Below are 16559 nucleotides of genomic sequence, written 5' to 3' on the forward strand. Positions count from 1 at the left end.
CCCTGCTCTTTCCTATCATTGTTTTAAAATGGGTACCCAGGAGCGCTTGGGTGGCTCAGTTGAGTAAGCATCTGACTCTTGATTTCTGCTTAGGTCATGATCTGAAGGTCCTGGGATCCAACCCTGAGTTGGGCTCTGTGCTAAGCAGGGAGTCTGCTTGAGATTCTCTCCCTCTGCCCCTCCTCTCTCTCTCTCTCTCTCTCTCTCTCTGCCTCCCCAAAATAAATAAAATCTTTAAAAAATTTAAAATAAAATATAATGGGTACCCACTACCACTGTGCTAAAAGCTTTACATCTTATATCATAGGAAACCCTCTCTATCACTCTGAAGTAAGAATGATTATCCCCATTCTACAGATGAGGAACCTGAGTCTTGGAGAGCAGAAATGACCTCATAACCTCACAGGGCACTAAGAAGTAGAACCAAAGCTTGAATCTAAGCTTTTGGCTCAAATCCAAGTGCCACCCACTAGGAAGGTCACCATTCAAGAACTCTAACTCTGATCTTGTGGCACCTGGTACACACGAAGGGAATCCATACATACTGTTGAATGAATGAATCCCATCTGTAAAGAGACAAGGTGAAATTGACCAGATGGGGCCTGAATACTTAGTTGGGAACTTTCTCCCATTTCCCTTGCTCACCTCTCAACCCATACTCCATCTTTTTGGGTTTGAGTCTACTCTCTTTCTCTGGGCCCTCAAAGCTTGGTAAGGGCCCAGAACACAGGGTAAAATGTCAGTGCTCAGAGGACATTAATGGTAGTGCTGTCCAACCCCATCAACTCACAGATGGGGAGATGGGAGCCCAGAGAGGGGAAGGTATTTGCTACGGGTCACACAGCAAGACTGGGTCAGAAGCGGGACTCTAGTAAGGGCCTGCTCACTCCCAGTCTAGGGCTCTTTCCATGGGATCAGGTCTCTTTTCCTTGCTGGGCTTTTACTTTTTCAGAGGCAGAATGGAAGGTGGGCCAGTATGGCCTCAAATGCACTGGCCAGCCCACTAAGCCTATGACTGTCCAGCCCCCCGGCAGTACGTAGCATGCAGGGAGATGAGGGACTCTCCATATGGTCCTCTCTGGGGTTTGGGGTGTGGGGAGGGGGCTCCAGCTCCTGTTCTGAGCAGAAACTAGCCGCCTGGGCTGGAATCTTTGTAGCAGAGACCCGCAGATCTGCCCCTGGGCCTATCTTCTGTGGTCCAGAGGCCCAGCCCACTTCACTGCTCAGCACTCCTTGAGGCCTGGGGCCAGCCCTGTGCTCTCCACAAACAGATGAGAATGGTAATAAGCAACAACAGTAATAACAACAGCCTCACACTAGCATCTACTCTGTTGCTGGGCACTGGGGTGAACACTCAACATGCATTTTCTCATTTCACCCCTAAAACAGTTGTTACAGGAAGAGATTATCGTCCTCATTTTACCAGCGAGGAAACAGAGGGACAGAGTGGTTAATAAACCTGCCCAGGGTCACACAGCAAGTAGGTGGTAGAGTTAGGGTTCAAATTCAAAGTGCACTGCTTTAATGCCTTCCTCTACGTGCAGGGATGCCGGCTTGCTCCATGTGTAAGTGTGAGCAAGTCACTTCCGTGCTCCAAGACTGTCTCACCATCTGTGAGAATGGGGGTGATTTTTTTAGTAGAAAATTTGATAGATGCTCATGATAAAAATAAAGCTTGAAAAATATGGAATGAAAGTCTTCAAACAGTCCACCCTCCAACCCCTATCCCTACTCCCTCAACATTTAATGGTTTCTTGTGCGTCTGTCCAGAATTGTTTTATGAATGATAAGAACAAAACATACACACAGATGTGTTTCCACAAATGAGATGACTCCGTGCCATGCTCTTTAAAGCTATTCTAACTGAGCGGTGTGTCTGTGGTTCCTCCCACATTAGCACAAGCAAGAATGCTTCGTTCTCCTAGCAACCACTCAGTATTCCACATCCATGCGCTAGGGTTCATCTAACCGGCCCAGTCGCATGGAACATTCCAGTTGTTCATAGGTTTTCTTTCTGCATAAGCCTTTGCATACTTGAAAGAATATACCCATAAGGTAACTTCCTACCAGTAGGAAGCATACCAATCGAATGGTACGCATAGTTTAAATTTTATAAACAATGTCAAAACACCCTCTGCAAAACATTGCACCAAATTATATAACTGACCAGAGTGTATGGAGATCTGCTTCGCCCTCAGTACTAGCAACACTGGGCTTTATCAAATGCTGTGGGATCAGGGGTTTTTTGTTTTGTTTTTGCCAATCTAATAGGTGAAAAATTACATTTTGTTTAAAATTATATTTTTAAAATTATAAAAATTTTAAATATGCTGAGTGGTCATTTTTATATCTATTTACTGGAAATGCCTGGTCAGAGCCTTTGCCCCGATTCATGGTGATTTATAAAGCTGTGTCTTGAGAGTGTCTGAAGAGCGAAACGAGGGGGCTCTGTGAACCTCAAATGTGCAGAGATGTGCATTTCTGCTGCTCCTTAGGGAATGGCTGACAGTTCTCTGATCCTGTGCTTCAGGGAGAAAAAGAACCCTCTTTTTAAAGCCACGAGAGAAGCCAAGAAGGCTCGCGGGACTCAGTGACAGGAGAGGCATCTCCTTTGGCCACATCTGTCCAGGTCCACCCTGTCGGATCCCCTGTACCTTCACCTTGGAAACCCCATTCATATCATGTTTCATTTTTACAGTCATCTTTCAAAAATGTGAACTGCAAGACCCATATTCTGGATGTCCAGTGGAAGATAGGAAACTATATCAATAAAGCACCATTTGTGTGCCATTAGACAATTTTCATGCTTTTCCTCACAATAACCCTGGTAGATAGATATTATGCTCATTTTGCAGTTGGAAAAAAAAGTCCAGAGAGGCTAAGCGACTTGCCTAAAGCCCCACAGTAAGGAAATAGCTTAGCTGAGATCTGAACCCAGACCTCTAGGATGGCAAAGCTCATGTGGTTTACCCTGCAAAATACCAAGTGTATCAAACCTCAATACTGGATCTACAAATGTCTGCATTCTTTTCCTCCCACAAGCAAGTAAGCCAACCTCATCCAGGACATGTAAAGACTTAGGAATTAGTAGAAAGAAAAGGAACATTTTCCCAGAGCTTGGTTGCTGGCTTGCCAAATACATGATTCATCTGGGGATTTGCCAAGGTGGGGCTGTGCCCGTTTGTGGCTTACTTTCTGCAGACCTGCCACCCACTAGTTGGCATCTCCCAGCACACCTGTGTGCTGATCTTGGCTGCACTGTTTTCTTTTGGGTATCCTAGGATAGCATTTCACCCCTCTGAGTCTGTTTCTGCATCTGTAAAACGGCAATAATGGTTGCAACTTCCCAGATGGGTTGTGGGGGATATCCAGATTAACTGTGCTCACTTAGACACACCAAAGGCAACGAGGCCCCATGGGCATGTCCCAAAATTTGCTATCTGCAGACTGATGTTTCAGCTTCTCAAGAGCTTGCACTCACAGGCTGGAAAAGTCGCCCAACTGCTTACATTCAAGTCTATTCCCACATGTGTCAAGTGGAGAAACTAAGCCCAGCTTTAGGCTATGGAAGGGACAGGGGTCCTCGCTCAGCCAGTACTTCCCACTGCCCATTGCATGCCAGGATTCATGATGAGGCCGAGCCAGGGCCCTCCGGCCTAGTGGGCAAATCTCCTCAGTGCCCACCAGACACAAAGTCAGCCTAAATCCACCCACCTCCCCATTCTCACTGCCACTGCCCTAGTGCCACCTCCCACCTCCTTCATGAACACAGCAGTGGCCTTCTAGCTGACCTCCTGCCTTGCACTCTTTCTCTACTTCTACCACTCATGGTGGGCATGCTGCAGGGAACCAGTCACCTCTGTCTTGGGGAAACTACTCTGGTGCTGCAAGGGGGATACGTTGGAAGGAATGAGGAAGAGGAGACCCATCATGAGTCCCTCATCCCTAGGGTGGCCCACAGCAGCCAGAGGAATCTTCCTTAAATAGAAATCTGATCCCATTACTCTCCTGCTTTAAACCCCTCCAGAAAAATACACTGAGCCCCCCATGAACTGGTACCCACCTCCCCTCATCTCCCAAATGTCTCCCCCTCATCAGTGTGTCCAGCCCACTTACTTTCCTGCCTATCCCTCCGACTCCCTCAATACCTGTCCACATACTAGACCCGCTGCCCCTACTCCTTTGACCACCCAACCCCCAGGTCTCAGGCGGGCCTCCTTCCTCAGGAGGACCTCCCCGACCAGCCTCTATCACAGTTAGGTCTCTCAAGTCTTACCCTCTCTCACATCACAGCTCTGTATTGTTTCCTTAAGAGCCCATTTTCAGCTTGTGTCTCTGTGCATCTGTTTGTATGATGGCTTGTTTGAAGTCCCTCTTCCCCACTGGACTGGAAGCTCCGTGAAAGCAGTGGCTAGGCCTGGTTTTTATGGCTGGATATGCATAGCCTGGCACAGTGCCTGGCACATAGAAGTGCCCAAAAAGATGTGTTGGGTGAGTGAGTGAGTAGATGCCTTCCATGGTGATAAGTCAAATCATAGCTATAATGATGGGTGGCTAGGGAAGGAACCCAGGAGAGCTGCCATCTGAGCTGGGTTTAGGAAGATGAGTACTGGCTTAACAGACAGGCAAGAGGTGATAAGGACATTCTGGGCATAAGGAATGGCATGTGCAAGAGAAGGGAGCATGAACCACCCTGGAAACTGTGGAAAACTCTAAGGCAGGGTTTCTCAACCTTGGCACTGTTGACACTTGGGGCCGGATAATTCTTTCAGTTTGGGTGGGAGGGTACATTCTATGCACTGTAGGATACTTAGCGGCTTTCCTGGCCTCTACTCACTAGATGCCAATAGTGTTCCCTCCCCTAAAGTTTTCACTACCAAAAATGTCTCCAGACATTGTCAAATGTCCCCTTGGGGGGAAAAAATCACCCTCCACTGCTCTTGATATGTCTGACATGTTGGTGTTCAAGGTACAAAGTGGGAATGGTGAGAATGGAAGCCAGTGGGGCAAATAAGGATTTGCCAAGGTAAAGATTTGAGACTGTAGCCTGTGACTATGATTGAAAGGGGTTTCCATGGGAGAGGCACCTGGTCCCAACTCTGGGAGGCTCCCTCAGGTGCAGTGTGGAGGATTTGATTAGAGTGCTAGACAAGGTGGGAAGCTAGCCCATCTCCTCTCCTGAGGCAGGCATGGATCCCTCCAGTACTGGGCAGGGAGGAAGCATTGGAGGCTGGGATTTTCTCTCTGGAGGATCACACCCAGCCCCCAGCAGCTGGTCCAGGGAGCCCACGGAGGAGCATGGCCATGGATGAGGGATGTTGAGTTTGAGGAAGCACTCTCTGGAGGAGGAATACTTCTTGTTATTGACAAGCACAGTGAAGAGGGAAATATTGGGGTTTCAGGTGCACTGGGATTCCAACCCCAGCTCTCCCACTCCATCTGTGAGGCTTGGGCAAGCCACTCTATTGATGTGAACTTAATTTCCCCATCAGTGAATTGGGTGCACTAAAACCCCCCTCACAGGGCCATTGGGAAGATTAACTGAAACAACAGATATGAATGCCTTTGTGGCCCATTCCCAGCCCAGTGCAAGGGCTTCAGACCTGCTCATTTCTCCATTTGGCCTCCGAAAGCTTTTCCCCCTGAAACTCATAGACTCCATACTATAGTACCTTTAGTGAACAAATCTAAAGATGATTATCAGTATCACACACCAAGCACGCTCTGTATTTTACATTTTCAAAAAAAAATATGATTTAACATTGGTGTCAAATATACTTCTTTGTGATGAACGTTTTGGCTTCAAACACTCACCATCTGACTGGAACCTAACCAAAGCGCTGACAACTGTGTCAGGACTCACCTCACCTTCCCTACAGTCCCGTGACCTGAGTCCCAGTATCATTATCCCGACACTTTACAATGAGGAGGCTGAGGCAGTCTAGGAAGCTTGCTTCAAGTCATTAGCCAAAGTAAAACAGTAAAAGGTAGGGCAGAGATGTGAACCCTCCTAGAGCGGTAGCTTCAGAGTCTGTGCTGCTAAATAAGTATTTGGAGGACCCATTTGGCTTCTCAAGTGGAATTCACTTCTAACACATCTGTTCTGATGTCAGGAAAACTTGTTTATTCTTGTAAATATTATAAAATCAAAATTCTAGCACAGAATACCACTACTAGAGTTTCCGACTCAGAGAAGAGTAGACAGAGGCCTGAGTGAGGAGAAACAAGTTACACAAATCACACTGTGGGTTGCAGCTGAGTTTGAGCAAAAGCCCAAGTCTGTGGACTCCCAGGCCAACTGGCTCCTTGTTCCCGCTGAAGTGAAGTTTCTGGAACAACACTGCCTAGGTTCTGGGTTCTCTAGACATCGCCAGGATGCTTGTTAACTATGTGCTTTGGGAAGTTACTTTATCACTCCATGCCTGAGTTTTGTCATCATCAAAAATTGGATTAAAATAGCAATTCCTTTATTGGGTCCTATTAACTATTTACAGCTAAAAGAAAAGTGTGTGTGTGTGTGTGTGTGTGTGTGTGTGTGTGTGTGTGCGCGCGCGCGTGCGCGCGCACGCGCGCACCGCATGAACGTATGATTTAGAACAGAATCTAGTATTTAGGAAGCACTTGAAAATGATCATTATTATTCTTTTACAGTTACTTTTGTGCCAGAAACTTTACATATGAGGCCATATCTAACTTTGTTCTGACCATTGTGACTAGGGGTGATCCTCCCTGTTTCACAAAGGAGGAAATGGTGGTGCCTGGTAGGAAGACTTGGTCATGCACATCAGAAGAGTCTGTAATGTGCCCCTGTGAGGATGTGTCCCAGTAGGGATTTGCATCTTTCGGGATGCATTGCTTTCCCTTTCCATGCGTGCAAGTCCCCAGTGTATTTGTCCTTCAGGCTTTGGGACAGCCTTTTGGTTCATCTGGACTGGGCACTCAATGGTTATTGTGTCTTTTCCTTTCTAAAGAAGAGAAGGAAGCCCTTGAAGGCAAAAGGGTGGGATGGGAAGAGTAAGGGGAAACAGAGGCCATGGTATGTCCGGATGACTTGCGATGTGTCTAGGGATGGGGGGAGGGATGATCTCACCACAATCCCTTTTCCTTGTGCACCTTTTAGGGACATGCAGATCTTCCAGGTTGTAGCTGTTGGCAGAAGGGTAAAGAATCTTCCTAAAACCTCAAGAAAATATCCCCTTGCTCCTCTCCAATTTCCATTATATCTGGGTTCAAATTCCAGCATTGCCAGGTACTCCTTCTCTAAGCTTGGATAACTAACCAAATTTCTCTGATCCTTCACCTTTTCACCTATAAATTTGAGTGCATAATCCCTGACTCCCATGGGGAAACGTGCATCTAACGCAGCGGTTCTCAACTTTGGCTGCATGCATGAGTCACCTGGGGAGATTTAATTAATACTGATGCCTGGATCTCACCCCCAGAGGTTCTGACATAATTGTTCTGGGGTGTAACCTAGATATCAGGATTTTCAAAGCCTCCCCTAGGTGATTCTAATATGCAGCCCAAAACTGAGAGCCTCTGTTATCCATGTAGCAGATACCTAATTAATACTGTTCTTTTACATTTCTTTAGTGTTAAGTGCCTGTTCACATTTTATTTTTAAAAGCCTTATCAGTCTCACAGGATGGCTCAAGGATTCTTTATTTCTGCCACCCCCATGCACATTCTCATACTGACAACCTCTGCACTTTCAAAACAGATGACTCAACCCCCAGCCAATCAGCCAGGTCCTTTATCTAGCTTTGGCTCCTCTTCTGTTCATTGGCTAGAGCCAATTGGTTAAGACACACAATGCCCTCCTGGAGATGCCAATGAGAAAATCAAACAGATGGAATGATCCATTGTTTGCTCTTCAGCCAGGGAACTCCATCATTTACCTCCAAATCTATCTCTTACAGTGTGCAAAAGCTTATATTATAAGACCCCAAGTTCTCTCAACTGGATCTTAAACAATAACGTTTCTCCCAGCTCTGCCCATGGGATAACTTTTGTATTGTTGCCCACCTTTGTATAAATGCCCACCTCCATTCTTCATGGACTACTCCCATGTCAGGAGATGTGCCATCAGCCAGTCATTCATTTCCAGCCACGCCTCCCCAAAGACACTCTACTCTAGTCATGCTATTTCTCAAAAGCTTTCCATGCTTTGCATATGTCTTAAATGTCTTTTCCTCCTATGGTCTATCTGGAAGGTTTTCACTCACCTTTACAAGCCAAATTCAAATGTTCTCCTCTGCAGTTTACCTAATCTGTTCTTCCAGTCCCTTCCCACCCCAAGAGAATTTAATTGTTTCCACCCCTGTGCTCTCATAACCTGTGAAATTCTCAGGTATAACATTTACCCTGATGTATTATATTAAGCATTACACTAGATAGGGATTTTGTAATTTGCCTTTTCATAACCAACTTGTAGCACAAGGATAGGGCCTTAGCAGGTGCAAACTAAATGCTTATTGGACTGCATCCAATATCTCTGTCCTCAAATCTATACCAGTGAATTTTTGAAACACCTCCCCCCCAAAAATCAAGACAATTTTCTCCATCACCATCCACAAGCTTATTAGTATTCATCTGCTATGATAAAACTTTAAAAAAGAAAGATTAATTTTCTTGCCCATATATGTATATGTGAACAAAAAATGAGTAAACACTTACCATAAACCTGAAATAACACAAGAGATGTCATGTCTCTGGAAGACTACATTTTATAAGAAAGGGGATATATTTGGCGGAGGGAATGAAAGGGTTTGGAGAGGTGGAATTTTTACTGCTTTATTTCCTGAGATGGGGGGAGCATGAGGGACTGATGGGGAGAAGAGCAACTGCTTTACCTTTTCCGGAGCAGGCAGCTGTAAGTGGTTAACCTCCAAGGGAGTTATGAGAGGGACGGTCTGGAAGCCATCCTCAACCGAAGGCGGCTTGGTTCCCTTCTCACTGGGGTTACTGTTCAGCTTCACCATCCTTACGCCTTTCTTCCCAGACCTAAGGCAAGCAGTGGGGTTCTGGTTACAGTGGGAGGTGAAGCAGGGTAAGAGAGGGCTGACGACAGAGAAAACAGCAGTGTCCTCAACGGGTCCACTTGGTTTTCAGTGTAGAGATCAGTCATCTATATATTTTCTGCTAGATTTCATGACATGATTCTCATTATCCAGCAAAACTTCTTTAATCATCAAAATATGCCACCTGCCTATGGAGTTCAACAGCCCTCAAATTCAGGAAAACTCAAGGAAATCCCAGACTTACACCAACAATATACAAGCTTTAAAAAAAATCCAAGATACTAGAGCTAATACAGTCATATAATTTCAGTGAAAAGCTTATTTTTACCAAAAAATTAAATCCTATTATTCTGGGTCACCCTGCAGTATGATAAATTTCACCTTACCACCACACCTTACCACCTTGCTATTTTATGATGTTGGCTTTTCTTCAGCAATCTCCTTAAACCACAATAAATACATTCAGTGTCTCTATGTGTACTGTACCCTTTCACATGATATGTAGATTGTACAAGAGATACAATTTCCTAAAACAAACAACAAAAAAAAAAGGCTGGCTTGAACCTGATCCTGTTATTCAGCCATGGAATGCCTCCATTTCCTCAATAGCGAAGGGCCATTTTTTTTTCTTCCATGGAAAGTTAGCAACCCCCGTATTGCAAGATTGCCAACTAAATAAACAAATCACATTTATTTCTCTCAAGCTCCCTTGGAAGTCAAACGATGCTCCCACCCCACCCCTAGAAGCCCAGACAACTGGATTTCTCTTGTCAATCCTGCTGATGGAACATTATTAGACAAAATAGGATTGTTGTGGAGATGAAAGGATGATAAAGGGTCGGAGGATATTGAGGAGTGGTTATAACAAAAACAAATGCCTACTTACTGTGATGCACTCTTGGGGGGTCAGAGCAGATTCAAGCCAATTTGAAGAGGAGGAGGACGGCCAGGAGTCCTCCCTCCTCAGCCCGAGCTTGTGGTGCTGAAAAGACAGCGCCTTGCCTGTGTCTGGATTGGGAGTTTCTGAGAGCGAGGCGCGAGCAAGGGGAAGAGCTCCTGGCAGCTGCCTGCCTGCTCCCTCGCTTGCGCCCCCTCCCACCGGGGAACGGGCTCCCACACCATCTGTCATCTGGCACCACCTGCTGTTTCTCATGCATGGCCACAACCAGGGCATGGGACAAAATGGTTTCAAGAAAGTGGGAGGGATTCTGGCCATAATAATAATAATAATAACCATATAATAAGCAATCCTTGAGTCTTTAGAAAAACAGAAGAGACATATTCATTAGGAGAAGGGATCACTTTTTAAAATCTTCCAGAGCAATATTATGAAACCCAGAATGGTTCAGGACCTGCGCTGTGCTCTGACCTGTGGTAAGGAGTGAAGGGAAACCTATATTTATTATTTCCCATGCAGTGGGCACTTTTCCAGTTTCTTTCAGACTATTTTCCTCATTTGCAAAATGTGATGGGATTAGTGTGAGGTGGGAATGTGATCACAACAGGAAAGCAGCTCAGAGCAGGGCACACTATTCTCACAATGCCACTGGAATCATACAGGTCAGGTAGAGCACCGGGAGCTGGACCTTGAGCCCTGATCCATGGCCACTGATGTTTGCATGCAGTCCACAACTTTGTATAGCTTCCAAGTTGGTGTCTGGAATCAGAGAAGGTGAAGTCCTGGTATCAGCTCTATGAAGTTCTGACTGTGGAGATCTTGGACATTTTGTGTTCCCTCCCCAAGCCTCCATTTCTTTATCTATGATGTGGGAATAATAATACCTCCCTTGCAGGGTGGTTGTGAGTAAGATGAGACTGTGCTCAAGGATACCTCTTCTAGCTCAGGGACAAGGTTCCGAATGGCTGAATTATTTCATCTCTGGAGATTGCTCTTACACTCTTAGAATCCTCTGAGATTAAGACTATTGCCACAAGTTTCTCCTCGCTGTGGTTCAAATCACTGTTGGTCACTTATCCCCAGCTGCAGTGCTATTTATGATGCACATCATGAGGTCGAGTGGTCTTGGCATTAGTAATAGCATCCCCTTTCACTTTCAAAAATATCCTGGTTCCCATGATAAATTGTTTGGCCACCTTAATTAGTGCTCACATGATGAGCATACACTCTATCACCTAAAAGGCCAGGAGAAAACATGCTTATTATCGGTATTGTTCAGTAATGAAATGGACATGTGTGTGCATGTGTGCATGTGTATGTGTAAAGAGAGATGTTTCTGAGACAGTAAAGTCTATAACATATCAGAGCTGCACAGGGTACTATTACTAGAAGTATGCATATATATGAGAGGAAGTTACTTTAATATTAATTTCTCACTCTCTCCTTTCCAAAGACCAGGATGACTTTCAGGTGCAAGCATCGTCTAAGGAAAACACAATGTAGACATCCACATGGAGTCACTTGTGAACACTTGTGTCTGATCCAATTATTGTTGTCTCCAAAGGAAAAAAAAAAGTCCCTTTGACACAGCTTATGATTGATTCACAAGCAGAAGTCACACCTTTAATAACTCCAAGCCAGAGGTCCTGACAGTTTAGTAAAAGGTCCAGGAGAAGCACCTGTCTCATGGCAATGGGAAATCCAGGCTTCCTGGTGTGTGGAGTCAAGAGAGAGGCTGCAAGAAGAAACAGGGGGCTGGAGTGATGTGGAAAAGCCCCTTATGGGAAAATGATATTGAGAGGAGCTTAATATAATAGACTATTATTCTTCTGTTGAGTTCTGGGAAATATGTTTCACAGTTGAAAACAAAACTAGAGCATTTTTATGAGGTTTTCCATGTGTGTAGATGTAATATATAGGATAACTGCAACATGAAGAGGAGAGGATAAATGGACCACTACAGTGGTAATGTTTCTATATTCTAAGTGGTAAAGTATATTCCCACTAAACAGTGAAAAGTTAGCTATGTCTATTTAAATCCCCAGAATAACCAAAAATATACAGAGATAAGATCAAAACTACAATAAAGAAATATAAATGGAATACTAAAAAAAAAAAATCAAATAACCCAAAAAAGGCAGGAAAGAAAAAACAGGAACAACAACAAAACAAAGGAAACAAGCAGAAAACAAATAATGAAATCGTAGACTTAAATCCAAACTTAGCATTATCATCCAGAGTTCATAGTTTACATTAGAGCTCATTCTTGGTGTTGTACATTCTATGGATTTGGACAAATGTGTAATGACATGTTTCCATCATCTGGTTATCATACAGAATAGTTTCATTGCCCTAAAAGTCCTCTGTGCTCCACGTATTTATCCCTCCCTCTCCCTCAGTCCTTCGCAACTACTGATCTTTTAACTGTCTCCATAGTTTTGCCTTTCCAGAATGTCACGTAGTTGGAATCATACAGTAAGTTGCCTTTTCAGATCGGTTCTTTCACATAGTAAAATGCATTTACGTGTCCTCCATGTCTTTTCATGGCCTGCTAGATCATCTTTTTTTTTTTTTTTTTTTAGCACTGAGTAAGATTCCATTGTCTGGGTAAAGCACAGTTTATCCACTCACCTGCTAAAGGACATTGTGGTCACCTCCACATTTTGACAATTATGAATGTGGCTACTATAAACATTTGTGTGCAGGTTTTTGTGTGGACATAAGTTTTTTACTTCTTTAGGTAAAAACAAAGGAGTGCAATTCCTGGATCATATGATAAGAGTATGTTTAGCTTTGTAGGAAACTGCCAAACTGTCTTCCAAAGTGTCTGTACCATTGTGCATTCCCAGGAGAGATGAGAGTTCTTATTGCTCCATATCCTTGCCAACATTTGGTGATTTTGAGACTCTTGAATTTGGCCATTTAATAAGTATGGAGTAGCACTTCATCATTGTTTAATTTATATCTCCGTGATGACATATGATGTAGAATATCTCATATGCTTATTTGCCATCTATATATCCTCTTTAAGTAAGTGTCTATTAAGGTCTTTGGCTCATTTTTTAATTAGGTTGTTTTCTTATTGTTGAACTTTAAGAATTCTTGTGTATTTTGGATAAGAGTCCCTTATCAAACATGTGTTTTGCAAATATTTTCTCCCAGTCTATGGCTAATCTTTTCATCCTCTTGACAGTATCTTCTGCTGCAGAGCAGAATTTTTTAATGTTGATTAAGCCCAGCTTATCAATTATTTCTTCCATGGTTTATGCCTTTGGTGTTGTATCTAAAACACCACCACCAAAACCATCTAGATTTTCTATGTTATCTTCCAGGGATTTTATAGTTTTACATTTTACATTTGGATCCATGATCCATGTTATCTTTGTGAAGTGTGTAAAGTCTGCACCTAGATTAATTATTTTGCATGTGAACATCCAGTTGTTCCAGCACCATTTGTTGAAAAGGCCATCTTTTGTCCATTGTAATGCCTTTGCTCTTTATCAAAGATTGGTTGACTACATATTTTTAGGCTTATTTCTGGGCTCTCTATTTTGTTCTATCAGTCTATTTGCCCATTCTTTCTCCAATAACACACTATCTTCATTATTAAAAATTTATAGTAAGTCTTAAAGTCAGATAGTGTCAATCTTCCAACTTTGTCGTTCTTTTTCAATATCCTTGGCTATTCTGGATCTTTTGCCTCTCCATACAAACTTAAGCGTTAGTTTGTTGATATCCATAAAATAACTTGCTAGAATTTTTATTGAGATTGCATTGGTCCTATAGATCAATAGAAAATCTGGCATCTTGGGAAAAACTGACACATTTATAATATTGAATCTTCCTATCCATGAACATGGAATATCTCTCCATTTATCTAGATCTTTTTTGATTTCTTTCATTACATTTTTGTTTTCCTCCTATATTCGATATATTTTGTTAGCTTATACCTTAGAATTTCATTTTTGGGTAATACTATAAATGGTATTGTGTTTTTAATTTCAAATTCTACTTGTTAATTGCTGGTGTATAGGAAAGCAATTGACTTTTGTATATTAACCTTGTATCCTGTAACTTAGCTACAACTGCTTATTAGTTCCAGGAGTTTGCTTGTTGATTCTTTCAGATTTTCTACAGATTAAAAATCAGAAAACATCTGGAGGGAAAATATGGTAGAAAAGTTTGGGCTCTCTTCCTAGCTGTTCCCTTTTCTCTAGGATCTTGTCCCTTCCAGTTCTGGATATCTTGGTAGCAAAGAACTCCAAAGTTTGTCTCCCCACCTCCAAGAGACTGACGAAAGCTCTAGGCCATTGCTTTCTGCTAAGCTTCTAAGAATGTCATTAAGAATTGGCAGTGTGAAGGGGAAAAGCAGCGAGAATTTGGAGTTTGCCCCAATCCATTACTAATTTCTCTCTAGAACCTTAGCTCCCCAAGTCCTTGCTTCACTGGTCCATTTCCTTCAAACAGCTGTTTTGTCTGTTTTATTTTTAATTGACAAAATTTATTTTTTAAAGCAGTTTCAGGTTTACAGAAAAATTGAGTGGAAAGTGCAGAGTTCCCATATACCCCTGCCACCACCCACCCTGTGCAAGTACACATACAGTTTCTCCTATTATTAACATCTGACATTAGTGTGAAATATTTATTACAATTGATGAGCCACTGATGATACATTATTATTGACTAAAATCCATAATTTACATTAGGGTTTACTTTGTATTTGTACACTCTGTGAGTTTTGGCAAATGTATAATGTATCCACCATTACATGTATAGAATACATTCATCATTACAGTGTCATACAGAAGAGTTTCATAGTCCTAAAAATCCCTTGTGCTCTACCTATTTATCCCTCCCCCCCTCCCTCCAAACCCCTGGCAACCACTGATTATAAATTTGTCTTTTTCAGAATGTCATATAGTTGAAATCATACATTATGTTGCCTTTTCAGATAGGCTCCTCTCACTTAGCAATATGCATTTGACTGTCTTCCATGTCTTTTCATGACTTAATAGCACATTGGTTTTTAACACTGAATAGTATTCCATTGTTTGGATATACCACAATTTATTTATCCATTCACCCAGTGAAAATATCTTGATTGCTTTCAGGTTTTAGCAATTATGAATAAGGCTACTTTAAACATGTGTGTGCATGTTTTTATGTAAACATGTTTTCAACTCATTTGGGTAAATACCAAGGAAAGGAAATGCTAGATCATATGAAAAGAGTATGGTCAGTTTTGTAAAAAACTGCCAAGTTCTTCCAAAGTATTTGTATTATTCTGCAATGCCAGTAGCAATGAGTGAGAGTTCCTGTTGCTCCACCACCTTACTAGCATTTAGTGTTGTCAGTGTTTTGGATTTTAACCAGTTCAAAGCTGCATAGTAGTATCTCATTGTTTCAAATAGCTGTGTTCTATTTTAGCCAAAATTTTAATTGCTCTCAGTTTAGAAGTATTGCTAAAACAAGCTTCTCCATCACACCAAACAGGAATTTGAGACTTGTCCTCTCAGGTTCTAGGTTCAAAATTCCCAGAGAAGAGCTCTGATGGGCCCTAGTAGACTCCAGTGCCCACTTCTTATGAGGGAAACAAAATTTGAAAAGGACGACAACTTTTATTCAAACCACATGGTTGAAGTGGACAAAAGAACTTCCTGGAAGAAAGGAAGGTAGCATTTCCAAAAAGTGAGAAGGAATATTGATCACCCAAAACAACAGATATCTAAATATAATAATAACATGCTGAAGAGTTTAAACGTTATCAACTTCACCCTTAACCTACTAAATACCCTTAAGACAGTGTATTGGCATTGTCCTGGATGAAACAAAGAAATAATTATTTTTTTGAACATTATCTGACCATTCTAGATGCCTTGCACCATAAGTTACTTATAAAGAACATTTTTAAAACACCCATGTTTTTAGCATAATGTGATAGGCATTTTTTTCACTTTTAAAATGTTTTAACTGGTATTTACTGTTTGTAACCATTTTCCTTAATAATTGTGTGTATACTATGGAAATTAAGGACACAGTCTTTAGAGCCAGACTGTCTGGGGTCAAATCCCAGCCTTGCCACTTGCTAGATTTCTGGTTTTGGGTAAGTTACTTAACTGTTCTGTGCCTCAGTTTCCTCATTATAAACCTGGATACTACTAATACTTACTGCATAGGGACATTATATGGAGTTAATATATGTAAAGTGCTTAGAACAACACCTATCAGTACAAGACAAATATTTACTCATGTTATTCAATTATTATATACACTTTTTTAGACCTAGCTCCTATGTTAATCAGTTTTGTTTTTACTTTCCTAATTTACACTTTTAAAATGTTTTATTTTTCCCGATTTCCTTAAATATATCTCATTTTTCTCTTTTGAGCTTCCTGGAACAAATATCTAGTTTAATGATTTGCTTTCTTCCTGTTTGAAAATGGGAAATTAATGCTATTATTTTAATTTACCTCTGATTACTGAGGCTCTTTCATTATTATTCTTCAAATATCTTATAACTTAAGGTTTGTTTCTCTGACTTGAGTCATTCAGTAAAATAGTTTTGTTTTATTTTAATTTCTACATGCTTTTCATCATTACTAATTTGTATCTTTTGAGACCAGTTTCTAGTTTTATTGTGT

General features: G+C 42.0%; 1 protein-coding gene across 1 annotated transcript in view; it reads right to left on the reverse strand.

The window, feature by feature from the left end:
* The window catches only part of NSG2 (neuronal vesicle trafficking associated 2), a 55304-nt gene extending 45246 nt beyond the window's left edge, over positions 1 to 10058 (reverse strand). The window contains exons 1-2 of the mRNA XM_025866615.2: positions 9907 to 10058; positions 8853 to 9003 (exon numbers count right to left, since the gene is read on the reverse strand). Coding sequence (XP_025722400.1) covers positions 8853 to 8981 — 129 coding nt within the window. The 5' untranslated portion in view covers positions 8982 to 9003; positions 9907 to 10058. The remainder of the gene's footprint in view (positions 1 to 8852; positions 9004 to 9906) is intronic.
* Between the last annotated feature and the right edge of the window lie 6501 nt (positions 10059 to 16559).

Source organism: Callorhinus ursinus, unplaced genomic scaffold (assembly GCF_003265705.2).
Source record: "Callorhinus ursinus isolate GAN/ISIS: 27379988/994484 unplaced genomic scaffold, GSC_fseal_2.0 scaffold3, whole genome shotgun sequence".
NCBI lineage: Eukaryota > Metazoa > Chordata > Mammalia > Carnivora > Otariidae > Callorhinus > Callorhinus ursinus.